The sequence below is a fragment of the Dendrobates tinctorius genome, unplaced genomic scaffold (assembly GCF_039654945.1).
Source record: "Dendrobates tinctorius isolate UK_male_01 unplaced genomic scaffold, ASM3965494v1 ptg000192l, whole genome shotgun sequence".
Taxonomy (NCBI): Eukaryota; Metazoa; Chordata; class Amphibia; order Anura; family Dendrobatidae; genus Dendrobates; species Dendrobates tinctorius.
Window position 1 is genome coordinate 6,980,536 of NW_027361859.1, and position 21,016 is coordinate 7,001,551.

Here is a 21,016-nt window from a genome sequence, read left to right on the forward strand (position 1 = left end):
TGGAATCGGTGACTTCAGCCATAAAGCTGTTACACCACAACTGCTTCATGGCCGTAATAGATTTGAAGGATGCCTATTACCACATCCCGATGCACCAAGAGTACCAGAAATACCTGAGGGTAGCCCTATACATCCAGGGTGACCTCAGGCACTTTCAATTTACAGCTCTTCCGTTTGGCATCTCCATAGTGCCAAGGATTTTTACGAAAGTAATAGCGGACATGTCAGCTTTCCTTCGAATCCACAATGTGATTATGGTGCCTTACTTGGACGATTTTTTGGTGATTGGCAATTCAGAACATCACTGCGCACACCAAGTAGAGAAAATAACAGAAACCCTGCAAAGACTGGGTTGGATGGTAAACTTAAAGAAATCAAAACTTCAACCCCTAAGGAAACAAACATTTCTAGGGTTCGTCTTGGACTCCGACCGTCAAGTTTGTCTCTTGCCAGAGGAAAAACTAGAGAAGGTGAGAGAAATGACCCTTACGGCAAAACAGCATCCTCACATGACCCTAAGAAGGGCAATGTCCCTGTTGGGCACACTAACAGCCTGTATCCCTGCGGTCAACTGGGCACAGTTTCATACCCGACAACTGCAGGCGGAAATCTTGTCAGCCCAGAAACGATTGAAAGGACGTTTAGAAGGGAAGCTGGAACTTTCCGAAAAGGGGAAAAACTCTCTCACTTGGTGGCTAGACGGCACAAATTTGGCAGGAGGAACTTTGTGGCACAGGCCCGTGTCCGATGTAATATTGACGGACGCAAGCTCCTCGAGATGGGGGGCACACCTGAGAGAACAAATAGCCCAAGGGTCCTGGGGTCACCTAGAGCAGAAGGCTTCCTCCAACTTAAGGGAGTTAAGAGCGGTAAACAGAGCCTTAGAGGCATTCATTCCCATGTTACAGGGCCAAAACGTCCGAATTTTGTCAGACAACAGGGTGGCAGTGGCGTACGTCAACCACCAGGGAGGGACAAGGTCAAACTCCCTAATGGACGAAGCCAAAAGAATCTTTCTCAAAGCGGAACAACATCTGACCTCCCTGACGGCCCTACACATCAAAGGGACAGAAAATGTTCAAGCCGACTTTCTAAGCCGCAACAAGTTAAAACAGGGAGAGTGGGCCTTAAATCGTGTAATATTCCAGAGGATAGTACAGTTATGGGGGCAGCCAGTGATCGACCTCTTTGCCACCAAAAACAACCGGCAAGTGAGGAGGTTCTGCTCATTAAACCCAGGGGAAAACCCGTGGGCAGTAGACGCTCTGCAAATCCCGTGGCCGTTCAAACTGAGCTATGCCTTTCCCCCAGTAGCGTTAATCCCGGCAGTAGTAAAAAAAGATGAGAGACGAGCAAGCCAGAGTAATCCTCATAGCCCCGTTCTGGCCAAAAAGACCGTGGTTTTCACTACTACAAATGATGTCTCTCTCGGACCCGTGGGTACTGCCAGAAATTCCAGATTTATTAGCTCAGGGGCCGATATTCCACAAACAAGTCAAGGGGTTCCATCTGACGGCGTGGAATTTTAGAGGGCACTTTTGAGAGATAAAGGGTTTTCCCCGGGGTTAGTGACTACTCTAATGAAAAGTAGAAAACCAATAACAACCAATATATATGGCAGGACGTGGAAGAAATTTCTACAATTCCTGGGAAAACCGTTAGGTCAAGAACCCCCAATCGAGTCCATCTTGGAGTTCTTGCAGGCAGGTCTACAGCTAGGCCTGGCGGTTAATACCCTCAAGGTACAGGTGTCAGCGCTGGGTGCATTATACAATTGCAATATAGCGGCAAACAGATGGGTAGCCAGGTTCATAAAATCTTGCCACAGATCTAGGCCAGTTTCCCTACCAAAAATAGCTCCATGGGATCTAAATTTAGTACTGGAAGCCCTTACGAAGGAGCCGTTTGAACCCATACAGCAGATTTCAACTAAAAATCTCACCCTAAAAACCATCATTTTGGTAGCTCTAACGTCGGCACGTAGAGTTAGTGACTTGCAGGCCCTCTCAGTCAACCCACCATATACCCAGATATACCAAGATAGGGTGGTTATGAGAACACACCCTGCTTACTTGCCGAAAGTAGTAACTAACTTTCACTGAAACCAAGAAATTATCCTCCCTTCCTTCTGCGAGAATCCGAAAAACCCAGGGGAGGAGAAATTTCATAGCCTAGACGTTAAAAGAACCCTAGTAGAGTATATGTCTATTACCAGCCAGTGGAGGAGGTCCCAGTCCCTATTCGTAGCCTTCCAGGGTGCTAGGAAAGGTTATGGAGTGTCAAAGGGGACTATTGCCCGATGGATTAGGGAGGCCATTAGTGTAGCCTATTCAGCTAGTGGCGTTCCGGTTCCTGACGGCATCAAGGCTCATTCCACCAGAGCCGTGGCGACCTCCTGGGCTGAGAAAGCAGAGGTACCAATAGAGCAAATTTATAAGGCCGCTACCTGGGCCTCACCCTCAACTTTCTTTAGACACTATAGACTAAATCTATCCTCCTCTGCTGACTTGACCTTTGGTAGAAGGGTGCTGCAAGCGGTGGTCCCTCCCTAAAGTGTTCGAAGTCTCCAGAATCTCTCATGTGGTGCTGTCATGGGTGAAGGGAAAACCACCATGGTTACTTACCGGTAGCCGGTTTTTCCGGAACCCATGACAGCACCCGTATATTTCCCCCCCTTTTTCACCGTTTGGGTGTGCACAATAGTCGGGTGTAATTGTGTGATGTGGTGTTGGATAAATATGTAACTAACCGGGAAGTCCTCTCAAATGCTCTGTAATCCAACTGAAGCGGGGGAGAGGTGCCTCCCCTTATGTTTCAGTAGGTTCCTGTCCTGGCGGGGCGGATCCCTCTCTCATGTGGTGCTGTCATGGGTTCCGGAAAAACCGGCTACCGGTAAGTAACCATGGTGGTATCCTCTCCTCCTATGATGCAGAGAGCAGGACATTTTTAGCCGATGTCTCAGCAGATGCTGTCTTGTTTGTGACTTGGTCATCAGTACTATCAAATATGCACAGCATGCTCTGTGGTTAAAGAGCTGGTCAGGGGACATACAGTGTAAATCAAAACTATGTTCCATACCTTGACAAAGGGGAATACATTTTCGGACTCACGTTAGAAGGCAGAAGTCAACAAAAGGTCTTTTCGTAAGATACAGTGATGACATATCCCAGGTAGAGGGAAGGATGTGATTCTTTCTTATTCCATTGGCACAGACAGCAACAAAAGTTTCTTAAGAGTATCACGCAATATGCAAGTGCAAGGAGTAAATCTGTTATTTTCAGTCTTTTAGAATCTCTGTTGCACATGGGTATTTCCGAAGATAGTGTTCAGAACGTCAACCAACTTCCAAAAAAAGGATGTGCTGATAATCCTTTACCATAGTAACATAGTTAGGTGCTGATAATCCCGTTACCTTAGTAACAAAGTTAGCAAGGCGAAAAAAAGACAGAAAAAAGAAAAATGACGGCACTCCAATAGTAGAAAAATAAAAAAGTTTTGTTTTGGCAAATCAAGCCATATTAAAAATAAGAAGCCTGACGCGTTTCGATTGCGTCAAATGCACTCTTAGGCCGGGGTCACCCTAGAGAGGAATACGGACGAGTGAGAGGCGCTAAAACCACGCATTGCACTCGGACCAATGTTTCTCTATGGGGCAGCTCCCATCATCAGTATATTTCTTGGCCGTATTTTACGGGCTGAGAAAATCACAGCATGCTGCCATTGTCAGCGTATTTCTCCAAAAATACGCCAATGCAAGTCAATGGGGGTGAGGAAAATACGGATTACACATGGTCCAGACGTGTGACTTGCGAGAAATACGCACCGGTGTCCTTTAATAAAAGCCGTCAATTCAGTGCGCGATACAGTAAAATCACACTGACATGTTTAATAAAGAATAGCTATATACACAGAGAATAAATAGAATATATATATATATATATATCATTGAGACACACACAGTAGTTTATTCCACGCAGCGCACGGCGCCGCTAAGCCCCGCCCCTGCCGGCTCCCTGCACGCCCCATCCGGTCATCGCCGCCTACTATCGCACATGGACGCTTGCGATCTGCGCACCCTATCTTTAGCATAGGGTGCGCAGATCGCGCGCTGGCCGTGCGCTAGTAGGATTTTGGCGTGCGCTGCGCACTTTTGAAGGTGCGCTGAGCTCACCGAAATGCAACATGCTGCGTTCAGCGCACACGGGTGCACCTTCAAAAGCGCGCAGCGCACGCCAAAATCCTACTAGCGCACAATCTGCATACCCTATGCTAAAGATGGGGTGCGCAGATCGCAAGCGTCCATGTGCGATAGTAGGCGGCGATGACTGGATGGGGCGGGCAGGGAGCCGGCAGGGGGCGGGGCTTAGCGGCGCCATGCGCTGCGTGGAATAAGCGCTAGTGTGTAACTAGCCTAACACATGTGGAATAATATAATTAACAAAAAAGTGTGAACCAACTGAAAATATGTCTTGTATTCTAGGTTCCTCAAAGTAGCCACCTTTCGCTTTGATTACTGCTTTGCACACTCTTGGCATTCTCTTGATGAGCTTCAAGAGGTAGTCACCGGAAATGGTCTTCCAACAGTCTTGAAGGAGTTCCCAGAGATGCTTAGCACTTGTTGGCCCTTTTGCCTTCACTCTGCGGTCCAGCTCACCCCAAACCATCTTGATTGCGTTCAGGTCTGGTGACTATGGAGGCCAGGTCATATGGCGTAGCACCCCATCACTCTCCTTCTTGGTCAAATAGCCATTACACAGCCTGGAGGTGTGTTTGGGGTCATTGTCCTATTTAAAAATAAATGATGGTCCAACTAAACGTAAACCGGATGGAATAGCATGCCGCTGCAAGATGCTGTGGTAGCCATGCTGGTTCAGTATGCCTTCAATTTTCAATAAATCTCCAACAGTGTCACCTGCAAAGCACCCCCACACCATCACACCACCTCGTCCATGCTTCATGGTGGGAACCAGGCATGTAGAGTCCATCCGTTCACCTTTTCTACGTTGCACAAAGACACGGTGGTTAGAACCAAAGATCTCAAATTTGGACTCATCAGACCAAAGCACAAATTTCCACTGGTCTAATGTCCATTCCTTGTGTTCTTTAGCCCAAACAAGTCTCTTCTGCTTGTTGCCTGTCCTTAGCAGTGGTTTCCTAGCAGCTATTTTACCATGAAGGCCTGCTGCACAGTCTCCTCTTAACAGTTGTTGTAGAGATGTCTGCTGCTAGAACTCTGTGTGGCACTGACCTGGTCTCTAACCTGAGCTGCTGTTAACCTGCGATTTCAGAGGCTGGTGACTAGGATGAACTTATCCTCCGCAGCAGAGGTAACTCTTCCTTTCCTGGGGCGGACCTCATGTGACCCAGTTTCTTTGTAGCGCTTGATGGTTTTTGCCACTGCACTTGGGGACACTTTCAAAGTTTTCCTAATTTTTCGGACTGAATGACCTTCATTTCTTAAAGTAATGATGGCCACTCATTTTTCTTTACTTAGCTGCTCGTTTCTTGCCATAATACAAATTCTAACAGTCTGTTCAGTAGGACTATCAGCTGTGTATCCACCAGACTTCTGCACAACACAACTAATGGTCCCAACCCCATTTAGAAGGCATGAAATCCCACTTATTAAACCTGACAGGGCACACCTGTGAAGTGAAAACCATTTCCGGTGACTACCTCTTGAAGCTCATCAAGAGAATGCCAAGAGTGTGCAAAGCAGTAATCAAAGCAAAAGGTGGCTACTTTGAAGAACCTAGAATATAAGACATACCTTATTTTCAGTTGTTTTACACTTTTTTGTTAAAGGGAATCTGTCACCCCTTTTTTGAGATATCATATAATGATATCATTCAATTGTGTGTCACATAAGGATTCTCTTAGTACTTTTGCTTCCCCCTGACCCCGCACCTTTCATGCATAAATACCTTTTTTATATCGGTTCAGATGTATGTAAACTGCCGCTGTCCAGTCCGCTGGGCGTGGCTTATTCACCTGCCCCCCCCCCCCGTCTTGCTCTACGCATTTCTTCTTGCGTAGAGCAAGACAGGGAGAGGGGGAGCAGTTGAATAAGCCCCACCCATCGTACCGGACCGTGGCAGTTTACATACATCTGAACCGATATAAAAAAGGTATTTATGCATGAAAGGTGCGGGGTCAGGGGGAAGCAAAAGTACTAAGAGAATCCTTATGTGACACACAATTGAATGATCTCATTATATGATATCTCAAAAAAGGGGTGACAGATTCCCTTTAATTATATAATTCCAAATGTGTTAATTCATAGTTTTGATGCATTCAGAGTGAATCTACAATTTTCATAGTCATGAAAATAAAGAAAACTCTATGAATGAGGTGTGTCCAAACTTTTGGTCTGTACTGTGTGTGTGTATATATATATATATATATATATATATATATATATATATATATATATATATATATATATATATATTTACATTTCATGGAGTTCTGCATAGCAGAATAGCCGCTAAATCAATTGCCAGCTTCTGTAAAATTATTACAAAACCCGACATGAAATGACACATGGGTTACATACAGTAAACCATTTAATTTCATTCATTTTTTTTTATGTCTTTGACTAATAATTAGATTAGAGTTTGTGTGTAAAATTTGGGACATCTAGGTGTTAAATTAAGGGGTTAACTTTGAAAAAAAATGCGTGGGCTCCCGTGGTAAATTATCAACCAGAGAGATAAAGCCAGTGAGTGAGGGCAGATATTAATAGCCTTGAGAGGGACCATTGTTCTTGCCCCCCCCCCCCCCCCCCCCCCCGGCTACAAAAATCTGCCCCCAGACACCCCAGAAAAGGGGAATCTATAAGATGCGGCATTTCTGGCACTTAGCCTCTCTATTCCTATTTCCCTGTAGCGGTGGCTAATGGGTTAATAATAATGGGTTAATGTCACCTTGCTATTGGAAGGTGACATTAAGCCGGATTAATAATGGAGAGGTGTCAATAAGACACCTATCCATTATTAACTCTAGACTAGTAAAGGGTAAAAAAACACACAGACATTAATTAAAAATTCTTGCAATGAAATAGAGACAAGTAGTTTATGACCAAATTTATTCCTCTGCTAATCCATAAAAAAAACATGGTCCTGTAACAAAAATAAAACAAAAAAGCAGCAATATACTTACCTCTCCTCTGGTCAGTCAGGTCCTCCGCTGCTATCCATCAGTAGGGGTTAAGTGGTTTACAACGGGACCGGTGCTAATGCGACTAGCCCGCTGTAAACCACTGCCAGAATGAATTAGTTCATCTCTGCGCAGCCTCCTCGGCTGACCGGAGATGAACTAATGAGCGTGGGAAAATTTCTGAACTTACCATCCACCTTTCGTGTCTCCCCTTTTCCCTTATAGAATGTAAGCTTGCGAGCAGGGCCCTCATTCCTCTTGGTATCTGTTTTGATCTATGTGTTTATTGTTATGCTGTAATGTCTATTGTCTGTACAAGTCCCCTCTATAATGTAAAGTGCTGCGGATTTTGTTGGCACTATAGAAATAATAATAATAATATCAGTTCACCTCAGGTCAGCCAGGGGACTCCGCGCAGCCTCACTGACGTCCCTGGCTGACCTGAGGTGAACTGATGGGCGTGGCATGCATGCTTGGTGTTCCCAGCACACTTATAGAAACCCTGAGTAGATATCCAAGATTTACTAGTTGAAACTTCATGAAATAAACTAGGTGAGAGCGCATTCCCCAAACTAAAACCTTTTTTCGCCACATAGCGACATCCATGACATATTATTGTACTCAATTTTTCGTCCTGATTAAGGACGGGCAAATATTTTTTAACTATCGCTTTAATGGAATTAAACTGGGGGGCAGTAAGGTGTGGAAAAAGTTATGGGCGAATTGGAAGGGATAGAGGGCATTAGAAAAAAATCTAGGTTGATTAGAGACTTTATTTAAAGCAAGATTTATCGCATGTTGATTATAACCTCTATCTAAAAGACGTTGAATGGCAATGCGACATTTTTTCAGAACAGAGACGTCTGACTCTATTAAATTCTCCATATGGGATTGCCTTAATTGTGTGCTTGTCATGTGAGGACGATGACAAAAGCAGCACATTGCCAGAAACATTTTTTCTGTACACGGAAGTGTGTATTTCTTGACTGTGAACATCTCCTGTCAACCAAATGTCTAGGAATGGCACTTTATTCTGAAAAAAATACATTTGTCCATCCAGTTCAGCCTATATTCTGTCAGAATAAATCCCTAGATCTATGTCCTTATAACGAACCTAATCACTGTAAGATACAATATTGTTACACTCCAGGAAGACATCCAGGCCTCTCTTGAACCCCTCGACTGAGTTCGCCATCACCACCTCCTCAGGCAGGGAATTCCAGATTCTCACTGCCCTAACAGTAAAGAATCCTCTTCTATGTTGGTGGAAAAACTTTTTCTCCTCCAGACGCAGAGAATGCCGCCTTGTGACCATTACCTCCCTTGGTATAAACAGATCCTCGGAGAGATATTTGCATTGTCCCCTTATATACTTATACATGGTTATTAGATCGCCCTTCAGATCTCTTTGAAAACTTCCTTTTAGTTGACAATTCCAGCCTGCACTGTGAGAACAAGATCAGGGAAATCTTGACCATCCTAGCACATTTAGGGTGGATTGCAAATATAGAGCAATTAAAACTCAACCAGAAAGGGCAACAACTCTTCGTAAAGTAATGACCGTATTGGGCACTTTAGCCTTAAGTATTCCTGGGCTCAAGGTCACACTCGAGTACTGTAATGGGAAATCCTCAAGAAAACGAGAATGTTGAAGGCAAGTTAAATCTCTCCACCGCTATTACCTAGTCCCTTCTCTGGTGGCTAGAAGCAGTGAATCTATTCAGATGATTTCCCTGGACAAATCCTAGGTCTGGATGGTGGCAACACATGCAAGTCCTCAGAGCGGGGGAGCTCATATGGAGGTCTTTTTTGGCCATCATTTGTGGTCAAATGGGGAAAGGTCCGTTTCTGCCAAGGAACTTTCTGTAGTAAAATAGACAGTACAAGAGATGCTTCCACTCATACAAAGGTGTCATGTAAGGGTCTTATCGGGTAACAGAGTAAAGGTACCGTTACACTTAGCGATGCACCAGCGATCCCGACAACGATATGGATCGCTGGTGCATCGCTAAGTGGTCGCTAGTGAGCTGCCACACAGGCAGATCTCACCAGCGACATCGCAGGGGTCGGGGGTCGCTACTTACCTGTCAGACGCGGCGATCCTGACGTCCTCCCGCCTGCCTCCACGCCTCGCTCATCGGCGCCACAGGAAGCCCAGCAGGAAGTGGCCGATGAGGAATGGTCCAGGACGCTCTCGCGCGACCAGCGATGAGCAGCGGGGGAGCCGGTCGGAGGTAAGTATCACATGCAGCGATATCGCTAGCAATATCGCTGCAACGTCACAAAATCGGTGACTTTACAGCGATATTGCTAGCGATATCGCAGTGTGTAACGGGGGCTTTACAATAGACTACATAAATCACCAGGTGGTAAAAGATCCCTGATGACAAACACCAGGCAAATCCTTGAGGTGACAGAAGCAAATCTCTTATCATTATAAGCAAAGGAAACAACAAAGTGGACTTTAAGGGTACCGTTACACTTAGCGATGCACCAGCGATCCCGACAACGATATGGGTCGCTGGTGCATCGCTAAGTGGTCGCTAGTGAGCTGCCACACAGGCAGATCTCACCAGCGACATAGCAGCGGTCGGGGGTCGCTACTTACCTGTCAGATGCGGCGATCCTGACGTCCTCCCGACCGCGTCCACGCGTCGCCAGTCGGCGCCACAGGAAGCCCAGCAGGAAGCGCCCGACAAGAAATGGTCCAGGACGTTCTCGCGCGATCAGCAATAATCAGCGGGGGAGCCGGTCGGAGGCAAGTATCACATGTAGTGATATCGCTAGCAATATCACTTCTGCGTCACAAAATCAGTGACGTTACAGCGATATTGCTAGCGATATCGCTATGCGTAACGGGCCCTTAAGTCACATTCAGACATGGGGAGTGGATATTTAAAGCGCCACTCCAGCGCGTTTTTTTATTGCACCACTGTAGTTGTACTTTAAATATAAGTCCCCTGCCCCCTGTCTCATACTCACCTTTCAGCATTTTCATCTGTTTTCGCCGTCAGTCTCCGGAGATAAGTGACCTACTCGCAGGTTCAGTGTTTCATGGAGCTGCACGGAACTTACTTTACAATACAAGTCTTGTTCTGACTCCCATAGACTTGCATTATGCTATTGTGACTTCTGACTTCTGGCCAGTTGTCAGAAGCTACGCTCACAAGATGGCGCAGGAGGACTGGAGCTGCAGCAAAAAAAACTGAAAAGTCCAGAGGGTGAGTATATGACCGTGGCCAAGGGGCTTCAATTTAAAGCTCCACTCCAGTGCTGAAAAAAAAGATGCTGGAGTGGTGGTTTAAACAAATTGTGAGCAAATGAGTGTCCCCAGAAATAGAACTGTTTGCAGACAGAGTAAACAGACAAGTAAGGCAGTTCTTTGGATTCCAGAGAGTTCTCTTATGCAGTTGATGCCTTCCAGTCCTTACTGGGAGAGTTGGAGAAGCCGGACAAAATTGCAGACAATCTTCTTATCAAGCTGAGGTCGAAGTTTATTCAGGAGATACATGGCAAAACAGGACAGGTAATCAGAGAAGTTGAAATATGCGGGTAAAAACAGGAATTCAGACGGGCAGAGATTCGCTAGGAGGTCTGGCGGTGATAAGGCTCCGTGTGAAGCTAGGGGTGCCTTTTTATACATGATACAAACAAAGAAAACTGTATTTTGCCGCAGAGGGCGTTTACATTATAATTCTAAGGCGTTTACATGGTAATCTACAGAAACAGGTATTTTAGAATATAATGATATAATATGACAATATTAATTAACTTTTCGTCACACAACATTAAAACCCATAAAAGTCATTATTATGTATGGCTACTGCCCTCAATCTCATAATTGTCTCCAGACTATATCCATAAATTCTTACATCTTGACATTTTAATAACTTTGCTCTTTCTACCACCACTATCACATACAGTGGGGCAAAAAAGTATTTAGTCAGTCAGCAATAGTGCAAGTTCCACCACTTAAAAAGATGAGGGGCGTCTGTAATTTACATCATAGGTAGACCTCAACTATGGGAGACAAACTGAGAAAAAAAAATCCAGAAAATCACATTGTCTGTTTTTTTTTTCATTTTATTTGCATATTATGGTGGAAAATAAGTATTTGGTCAGAAACAAGCAATCAAGATTTCTGGCTCTCACAGACCTGTAACTTCTTCTTTAAGAGTCTCCTCTTTCCTCCACTCATTACCTGTAGTAATGGCACCTGTTTAAACTTGTTATCAGTATAAAAAGACACCTGTGCACACCCTCAAACAGTCTGACTCCAAACTCCACTATGGTGAAGACCAAAGAGCTGTCAAAGGACACCAGAAACAAAATTGTAGCCCTGCACCAGGCTGGGAAGCCTGAATCTGCAATAGCCAACCAGCTTGGAGTGAAGAAATCAACTGTGGGAGCAATAATTAGAAAATGGAAGACATACAAGACCACTGATAATCTCCCTCGATCTGGTGCTCCACGCAAAATCCCACCCCGTGGGGTCAGAATGATCACAAGAACGGTGAGCAAAAATCCCAGAACCACGCGGGGGGACCTAGTGAATGAACTGCAGAGAGCTGGGACCAATGTAACAAGGCCTACCATAAGTAACACACTACGCCACCATGGACTCAGATCCTGCAGTGCCAGACGTGTCCCACTGCTTTAGCCTGTACATGTCCGGGCCCGTCTGAAGTTTGCTAGAGAGCATTTGGATGATCCAGAGGAGTTTTGGGAGAATGTCCTATGGTCTGATGAAACCAAACTGGAACTGTTTGGTAGAAACACAACTTGTCGTGTTTGGAGGAAAAAGAATACTGAGTTGCATCCATCAAACACCATACCTACTGTAAAGCATGGTGGTGGAAACATCATGCTTTGGGGCTGTTTCTCTGCAAAGGGGCCAGGACGACTGATCCGGGTACATGAAAGAATGAATGGGGCCATGTATCGTGAGATTTTGAGTGAAAACCTCCTTCCATCAGCAAGGGCATTGAAGATGAAACATGGCTGGGTCTTTCAACATGACAATGATCCAAAGCACAACGCCAGGGCAACGAAGGAGTGGCTTCGTAAGAAGCATTTCAAGGTCCTGGAGTGGCCTAGCCAGTCTCCAGATCTCAACCCTATAGAAAACCTTTGGAGGGAGTTGAAAGTTCGTGTTGCCAAGCGAAAAGCCAAAAACATCACTGCTCTAGAGGAGATCTGCATGGAGGAATGGGCCAACATACCAACAACAGTGTGTGGCAACCTTGTGAAGACTTACAGAAAACGTTTGACCTCTGTCATTGCCAACAAAGGATATATCACAAAGTATTGAGATGAAATTTTGTTTCTGACCAAATACTTATTTTCCACCATAATATGCAAATAAAATGAAAAAAAAACAGACAATGTGATTTTCTGGATTTTTTTTTCTCAGTTTGTCTCCCATAGTTGAGGTCTACCTATGATATAAATTACAGACGCCTCTCATCTTTTTAAGTGGTGGAACTTGCACTATTGCTGACTGACTAAATACTTTTTTGCCCCACTGTATACACACATTAACCATATATTTGGTAACCCTATTGATCCAATCTTCCTCTATGCACGTCTGCTGAGGTTGCTAGGAGACATGATCTCATTTTCCATCCTCCATTTAGTACATTTTATTAGCTCTTTTGTAAAAGTGGAATCTTCTCCTAACTTTCACAAGATGGCTGCCTAGCTCATCATGGCCGCTTCAGTATATTATGGCTGACCATTCTCTTACATAGACTAGTGACCCTAGTAGCTTGTTTCTGGCCTAAGAGGCTAGAGATCTCCTGAGATAGTTATTTCAACCTCCGATCCTTGGATTCTACCAGAAATTGAGTCTAATCCTTGATCCTCAGATATCCAGGCTACATTGAGAGCCCAGATTTTGAAATGAGAGCATGGATTTTGAAAATAAATTGCTAAATGAAAAAAGGCTAGTTTTCGGCCAATCCGTTTCTTTACGCAGTAAAGAACTAGGAAAGTAATAGCCACAAAAATATATGAATCATAGAATCATAGAATCGTAGAGTTGGAAGGGACCTCCTGGGCCATCTGGTCCAACCCCCTGCTCAAAGCAGGATTCGCTAAATCATCCCAGTCAGATGTCTGTCCAGCCTCTGTTTGAAGACTTCCATTGAAGGAGAACTCACCACTTCTCGTGGCAGCCTGTTCCACTCATTGATCACTCTAACTGTCAAAAAGTTTTTTCTAATATCTAATCTGTGTCTCTTCCCATTCAGTTTCATCCCATTGCTTCTAGTCTTTCCTTGTGCAAATGAGAATAAAGTTGATCCTTCTACAATGTGACAGCCCTTTAGATATTTGTAGACAGCTATTAAGTCTCCTCTCAGTCTTCTCTTTTGCAAACTAAACATTCCCAAATCCTGCAACCTTTCCTCATAAGGAAATGGTCGAACGTGGTGTCAATTCCTAAGTAGCTCAGGGCTAAAGAATGAGGATGGTTTATCAGTCAACTCCATTTAGGATTTCCCCAAGATGGATTGGGGAGTAGAGTTGTTTACGAGTACATGTGTATCCTCTGGGTGCATTATATGATGGTAATCATTTAATTTTCAGATTTATAAAAGCAAGCTTTTGGTATAATTTTCATTCCATAAACTTCCTTCCTGGGACTTTGGTGCTTACAGCACTTACTAAAGCCTCTATGAGCCCCTGGATTCAGCTCCTATCAGGGTTAATCACGCTCAAAACTATCATTCTTGTGACCCTAGGTTCGGCTCATAGGGTAGTGCCTTCAGGCTCTGTCAGTGGGTTCTTCATTTACTCAGTTTTTGATCACAGGGTTGTGTTAATATCTTATCCAACCTACGTCTCGAAGGTAGCCTATAGTTTCCATGATCCTTCCCTTGTTTTGTACATCCTATAACTCCTAAAGAAAGGAAGTTCTCTAATTTAGGTCAAAATCATGGAGAAAGTACTCCTCTCTCTTCATCTTATTTCAGGGTGTGTGCACACGCTGTGGATTCTGCTGCGGATCCGCAGAGTTTTTGGCCCTGCAGTTCCGCAGACACTGTACAGTACAATGTTAGCCAATGGGATTTAAAAACCGCAGTGCCCATGCTGCGTTTTTTTCCACGCGGTTTTGCTCCGGTTTTAAATCCGCAGCATGTCAATTCTTTCTGCGGATTCCGCAGCGGTTTGACACCTGTTCCATTGTCCAGGTGTCAAACCGCAGGGGAAAACCGCAGGTCACTTTACCTGCGGTTTTACCTGCAAATCCGCGTGCAACAATCCGCAGGTGAATTTGCAGTGTGTGCACTCACCCTCAAGGTCGCAAGAGACGTTATTGGTCCTCTAATGCCATCACAATTGGCATATTCAACAAGTAAGGCCTCTTTCACACTTCAGTCTTTTGTGTCAGTTACAATCCGCCAAAAAGGTGGAGAAGCGGATCCGTTATTAACTGATGTGAACGGATGCCACAGGATCCGTTTTTTGACGGATCCGCAAAATGAGGAAATTTAAAGGAACCGCTGGGAGAGAGAGAGAGAGATTTTTTTTTTTTGTCCGGCACCCAGACAGAATTTCGGGTTAAATCAGTGTCTGGAGGATCTGCCGCCCAAAAAAACGTTGCAAGCTCCGTTTGGAAATCTTTGAGGATGTTAACGGACAGCAACATTATGGCGGATCCTCACAAAAACGGATGCAACGGACGGCAATCCGCCGATAATGGAAGTCAATGGGGAGAAAAACGGATCCGCAAAAAAAAATTGCGGATCCGTTTTTTTCAAAACCTGGCGGATTTTGACTGATTGCAAAAAACGGAAGTGTGAAAGAGGCCTAATTAGGCAGTTTCAGAGAGGAATCTCTCTGAAGTTTACTGTCATGGGTTCTGGGTTGTCATGTTTCTTTAATGCTGCAGAATTTGTTGTTTTATTCATCATAATTTTTAGTTAAATCCAGGAGTTGATTGTAAACATAATTTTTATTAAAGATTATTGCTGAGTCACTCTCTTTAACCCCTTCACCCCCAAGGGTGGTTTGCACGTTCATGACCGGGCCAATTTTTACAATTCTGACCACTGTCCCTTTATGAGGTCATAACTCTGGAACGCTTCCATGGATCCCGGTGATTCTGACATTGTTTTCTCGTGACATATTGTACTTCATGATAGTGGTAAAATTTCATTCAAATAGCTTGCGTTTATTTGTGAAAAAAACGGAAATTTGGCAACAATTTAGCAAATTTTGCAATTTTCCAACTTTGAATTTTTATGCCCTTAAATCACAAAGATACGGCACACAAAAAACTTAATAGATAACATTTCCCACATGTTTACTTTACATCAGCACAATTTTGGAACCAAAATTTTTTTTTGTTAGGAAGTTATAAGGGTTAAAAATTGACCAGCGATTTCTCATTTTTGCAACACCATTTTATTTTTACGGACCACATCACATTTGAAGCCACTTTGAGGGATCTATATGATAGAAAATACCCAAAAGTGACACCATTCTAAAAAGTGCACCCCTTAAGGTGCTCAAAAACCACATTCAAGAAGTTTATTAACCCTTTAGGTGCGTCACAGGAATTTTTTGAATATTTAAAAAAAATGAACATCTAACTTTTTTTTTCACAAAAAAAATACTTCAGGTTCAATTTTTTTTATTTTACCAAGGGTAACAGGAGAAATTGGACTGGAAAAGCTATTGTGCAATTTGTCCTGAGTACGCTGATACCTGATATGTGGGGGGGAAGCACTGTTTCGGCGCATGGCAGAGCTGAGAAGGGAAGGAGCGCCGTTTGACTTTTTCAATGCAAAATTGGCTGGAATTCAGATCGGACGCCATGTCACGTTTGGAGAGCCCCTGATGTACCTAAACAGTGGAAACCCCTGACAAGTGACCCCATTTTGGAAACTAGACCCCCCAAGGAACTTATCTAGATATGTGGTGAGAACTTTTAACCCACAAGGGCTTCACAGAAGTTTATAACGTACAGCGGTACAATTAAAAAATCATATTTTTTCCACAAAAATGATCTTTTCACCCCCAATTTTTATTTTCCCAAGGGTAACAGGACCCTAAAAGTTATTGTGCAATTTGTCCGGAGTACGCTGATACCCCACATGTGGGGGTAAACCACTATTTGGGCTCATGGCAGAGCTCGGAAGGGAAGCAGCGCCATTTGACGTTTTGGCTGGAATTGAGATCGGACACCATGTCGCGATTGGAAAACCCCTGATGTACTAAAACTGTGGAAACCCCCCACAAATGACACCATTTTGGATACTAGACCCCCCAAGGAACTTATCTAGATGTGTTGTGAGCACTTTGAACCCCCCAAGGGCTTCACAGAAGTTTATAATGCCCGGGCATGAAAATAAAAAAATCATTTTTTCCACAAACATGATCAATTAGTCCCCAATTTTTTTATTTTCCCAAGGGTAACAGGAGAAATTGAACCCCAAAAGTTGTTGTCCAATTTGTCCTGAGTACGCTGACACCCCATATGTGGGAGAAAACTACTGTATGGACACATGTCGGGGCTCGGAAGGGAAGTAGTGACATTTTGGAATGCAGACTTTGATGGAATGGTCTGCGGGTGTCATGTGCGTTTGGAGAGCCCCTGATGTACCTAAACTATTGAAACTCCCCACAAGTGTCCCCATTTTGGACACTAGACCCCCCACGGAACTTATCTAGATGTGTGGTGAGCACTTTGAACCCCCAAGTGCTTCACAGAAGTTTATAACGCCCGGGTGTGAAAATAAAATCATTTTTTTCCACAAAAATGATATTTTTGCCCCCAATTTTTTATTTTCCTAAGGGTAACAGGAGAAATTTGACCCCAAAAGTTTTGCAATTTGTCCTTAGTAGGCTGATACCCTACATGTGTGGGTAAAACACTGTTTGGGCGCATGGCAGAGCTTGGAAGGGAAGGAGTACCATTTGACTTTTTCAACTCTGAATTGGCTGGAATTGAGATCAGAAGCCATGTTGCATTTGGAGAGCCCCTGATGTGCCCAAACAGTGGAAACCCCCAATTATAACTCCAACACTAACCCCAACACACCCCTAACCCTAATCTCAGCCCTAACTCTAGCCCTAACCCTAGCCCTAACCCTAATGGGAAAATGGAAATAAATACATTTTCTTTTAATTTTATTATTTTTCCCTAACTAAGGGGGTGATAACGGGGGGTTTGATTTACTATTTATAGCGAGTTTTTATGTTTGGCAGCTGTCATACGCTAAAAGACGCTTTTTATTGTAAAAATAGTTTTTGCATCACCACATATTGAGAGCTATAATTTTTCCGTATTTTGACCCACAGAGTCATGTGAGGTCTTATTTTTTGCGGGACGAGTTGACGTTTTTATTGGTACCATTTTTGGGCACGTGACATTTTTTGATCGCTTTTTATTGGGACGCAGAATGAACAAAAACCAGCGTTTCATTAATTTCTTTTGGGGGGTGCATTTACACCGTTCCGCGTGCAGTAAAATTGATAAAGCGGTTTTATTCTTCGGGTCAGTACGGTTACAGCGATACCTCATTTAGGTCTTTTTTTATGTTTTGTCGGTTTTATGCAATGAAAACTATTTTGCATAAAAAATAATTATTTTTGCATCGCTTTATTCTGCGAGCTATAACTTTTTTATTTTTCCGCTGATGATGCTGTATGGGGGCTCGTTTTTTGCGGGACAAGATGACGTTTTCAGTGGTACCATGGATATTTATATGCGTCTTTTTGATCACACGTTATTGCACTTTTTGTTTGGTGGTATGATAATAAATCATTATTTTTTGCTTTGTTTTTTATTTTTTAAGGGGTTCGCTAAAGGGGTTAACTAATGGGACAGTTTTATAGGGCAGGTCGCTACGGACGCGGCGATACCAAATGTGTACATCTATTTATTTTTTTTTATTTAAAAAAATGGATTTATATGAGGGAATATATATTTTTTTTTTTTTCTAATTTATTTGGCGATTTTTAAAAAAAATATTTTAACACTTTTTTTTTTTTAACTTTATTACATAGTCCCAGGTGGGACATCACTGTCCTGTGACAGATCGCTGATCTGTCACATCACAGATCACTGTGACAGATCAGCGATCTGTCACAGGCACTGCTGCAGACTTCCACATGCCTGCGCTTTGCAGGCACTGAGGAAGTCAGCTCCCTGCAGGCCCCCGAAGGCCCCCGTCGTCATCTTGGATTCGGGGGCCTGCTGGGAAGGAGCCCCTCGCAGCAGCGCTACACATTGCGCTGCTGTGGGGGACTCAGGGAAGCACCGAGGGAGCCCCCTCCCTGCCGATGCTTCTCTTTAACCCCCGGTACACCGCGATCATGTTTGATCGCGGTGTGCAAGGGGTTAACGTGTCGGGGGCGGTCCGTGACCGCCCCTGACACATTGTGCCGGGTGTCAGCAGTGATAATCAGCTGACACCCGGCCGCGATCAGCGGCGCTCAACACGTGGGCGCCGCTGATCGCGCTAGACGTACTATCCCGTCCATGGGCATAGGGGCCTGGGTCCCATGGACGGGATAGTACATCTGATGTCAGAAAGGGGTTAAAGTCATGGTTTCTTTGTATATGACAATACTAACCTTCTCTGTTCTGTGCTATAGAGTGCGGCTGTCTGAGAGGGTGGGAAACAGACACACATCACATGATATGAAATATCGATGACCTATCGATGACTTTGATTCTTTACTGCGCAATTTACTAGAAAGGGGATGGTGACAAGAAAATTGAAAGTCAAAAACTTTTATGTTTGTTAAATTGTTTTAAAAAAATTATAATAACTTCAAAGTAATATTAATAAAAAAAATAATAAAATTGTATTTTATTTCAAGCAGATAACCATTCTTGGAGCCCAGAAGGACATCAAATATCTTCAGATTGCAAGGCACGTGATAATGGAATCACACATGATACTTATGAAGAGCACACCATTATCCCATATATGCACTCAGTTCATCAAAAAAAAGACCTATCATCTGATCGTTTTCAATTGGTCCTATCTTCTGCTTCATCACAGATTACAAAGCAAAATGAAAGCGCTCCTACAGGAATTAAGCCTCATTCAAGTTCAGAATGTGGGAAACGCTTCACCCATCAATCCAATCTTGTTAAACATCAGCAAATTCACACAATGGAGAAGCCTTATTCATGTTCAGAATGTGGGAAATGTTTTAGTTTTAAAACAAATCTTATTGAGCATCAAAGAAGTCACAGAAGGGAGAAGCCTTTTTCATGCCCAGAATGTGGAAAATATTTTACCAAGAAATCACATGTTGCTACACATCAAAGGGTTCACACAGGAGAGAAGCCGTTTTCGTGCTCTGAATGTGGGAAATCTTTTACCAATAAAACATATTTAGAAACACATCAGAGAGGTCACACCGGAGAAAAGCCATTTTCATGTTCTGAATGTGGGAAATGTTTCAACCGGAAATCAGTTTTGGTTGCGCATCAGAGAAGTCACACAGGAGAGAAGCCGTATTCATGTTCAGAATGTGGGAAATATTTTGGCCACAAATCGAATCTTGCTATTCATCAAAGAATTCACACAGGAGAGAGGCCATATTCATGTTCTGAATGTGAGAAATCTTTTTCTCAAAAATCCAGTCTTGATAAACATCTGAAGCGTCACACAGGAAAGAAACATTTTTTTTCAATGTGGAATATGTTGAAAGCACTTCAACCACAACTCAGGTATAATTGCACATCAAAGATCTCACATTGTAAAACACAGAATTTGTGAGAATTTTTTTGCAAATCACTAGTTAGACATAAAACAACTTGTTTGTGTGTGCATGTGAGTGTGGTGTGTGTGTGTGTGTATGTGTGTATATATGTGTGTGTGTGTGTGTGTGTGTGTGTGTATATATATATATATATATATATATATATATATATATATATATATATATATCATATTTTTTGGACCATTTCCCCTAAAATTTTGGGGAAAGTGGGGGGTGCGTCTTATGGTCACAATATACTCACACTGGTGCGGGTGCGGCTGGTGCGGCGTGGCTCTGTGGTGTGGTGGTGGCGGCGGGCTGTGCTCCGGTGCAGGGGCAGCGGCTCTCTGTTCTCTGTGGGGGCGGAGGCTCCGCCGGCATTTTCTCACAGCCCGGAGGCCCCCGCACATCGGTAGCTGCCATGTTGCGGTGGCCTCCGGGAACATGGACGCCGGGAAGATGGCCGCCGGTCCGGGTACTGCGCATGTTCAGGTACAGATCTCGTCCCGAGATCTCGGGAGACGAGATTCAAATCTCGGCAGCGAGATCTCCTCTCCAGAGATCTCGGGACGAGATCTGTACCTGAGCATGTGCAGTACCCGGACCGGCGGCCATCTTCCCGACGTCCATGTTCCCGGAGGCCACCGCAACATGGCAGCTACGGATGTGCGGGGGCCTCCGGGCTGTGAGAAAATGCCGGCGGAGCCGCTGCCCTGCACCAGAGTACAGCGCCCCTGAGCACAGCACCGCAAGCCCCAGCACAGCTCGGCGCCCAACAGCCCCCAGTACAGCACAGAGCCCACAGCACCCCACAGCCCCCCCTTCCCAGCACAGCCCCCAGTACAGCACAGCACCCCACAGCCCCCCTTCCCAGCACAGCGCCCCAGCACAATGCCGCCAGTATAGCACAGAGCCCTCACGACAGCACCCCACAGCCCCCCTTCCCAGCACAGCGCCCTAGCACAATGCCGCCAGTACAGCACAGAGAGCACAGCACGGCACCCCACAGCCCCCCTTCCCAGCACAGTGCCCCCAGTACAGCACAGAGCCCACAGCCCCCCTTCCCAGCACAGTGCCCCCAGTACAGCACGGTGCCCACAGCACTCCGATTTGCTGCCTGCAACATCCT

At 44.4% G+C, this 21,016-nt stretch overlaps 1 protein-coding gene across 1 annotated transcript in view; it reads left to right on the plus strand.

Moving 5' to 3' along the window:
• Positions 1 to 21,016, plus strand: part of LOC141055956 (uncharacterized) — a 180,068-nt gene that overhangs the window by 88,278 nt on the left and 70,774 nt on the right. The window contains exon 15 of the mRNA XM_073552652.1: positions 18,997 to 19,900. Coding sequence (XP_073408753.1) covers positions 18,997 to 19,900 — 904 coding nt within the window. The remainder of the gene's footprint in view (positions 1 to 18,996; positions 19,901 to 21,016) is intronic.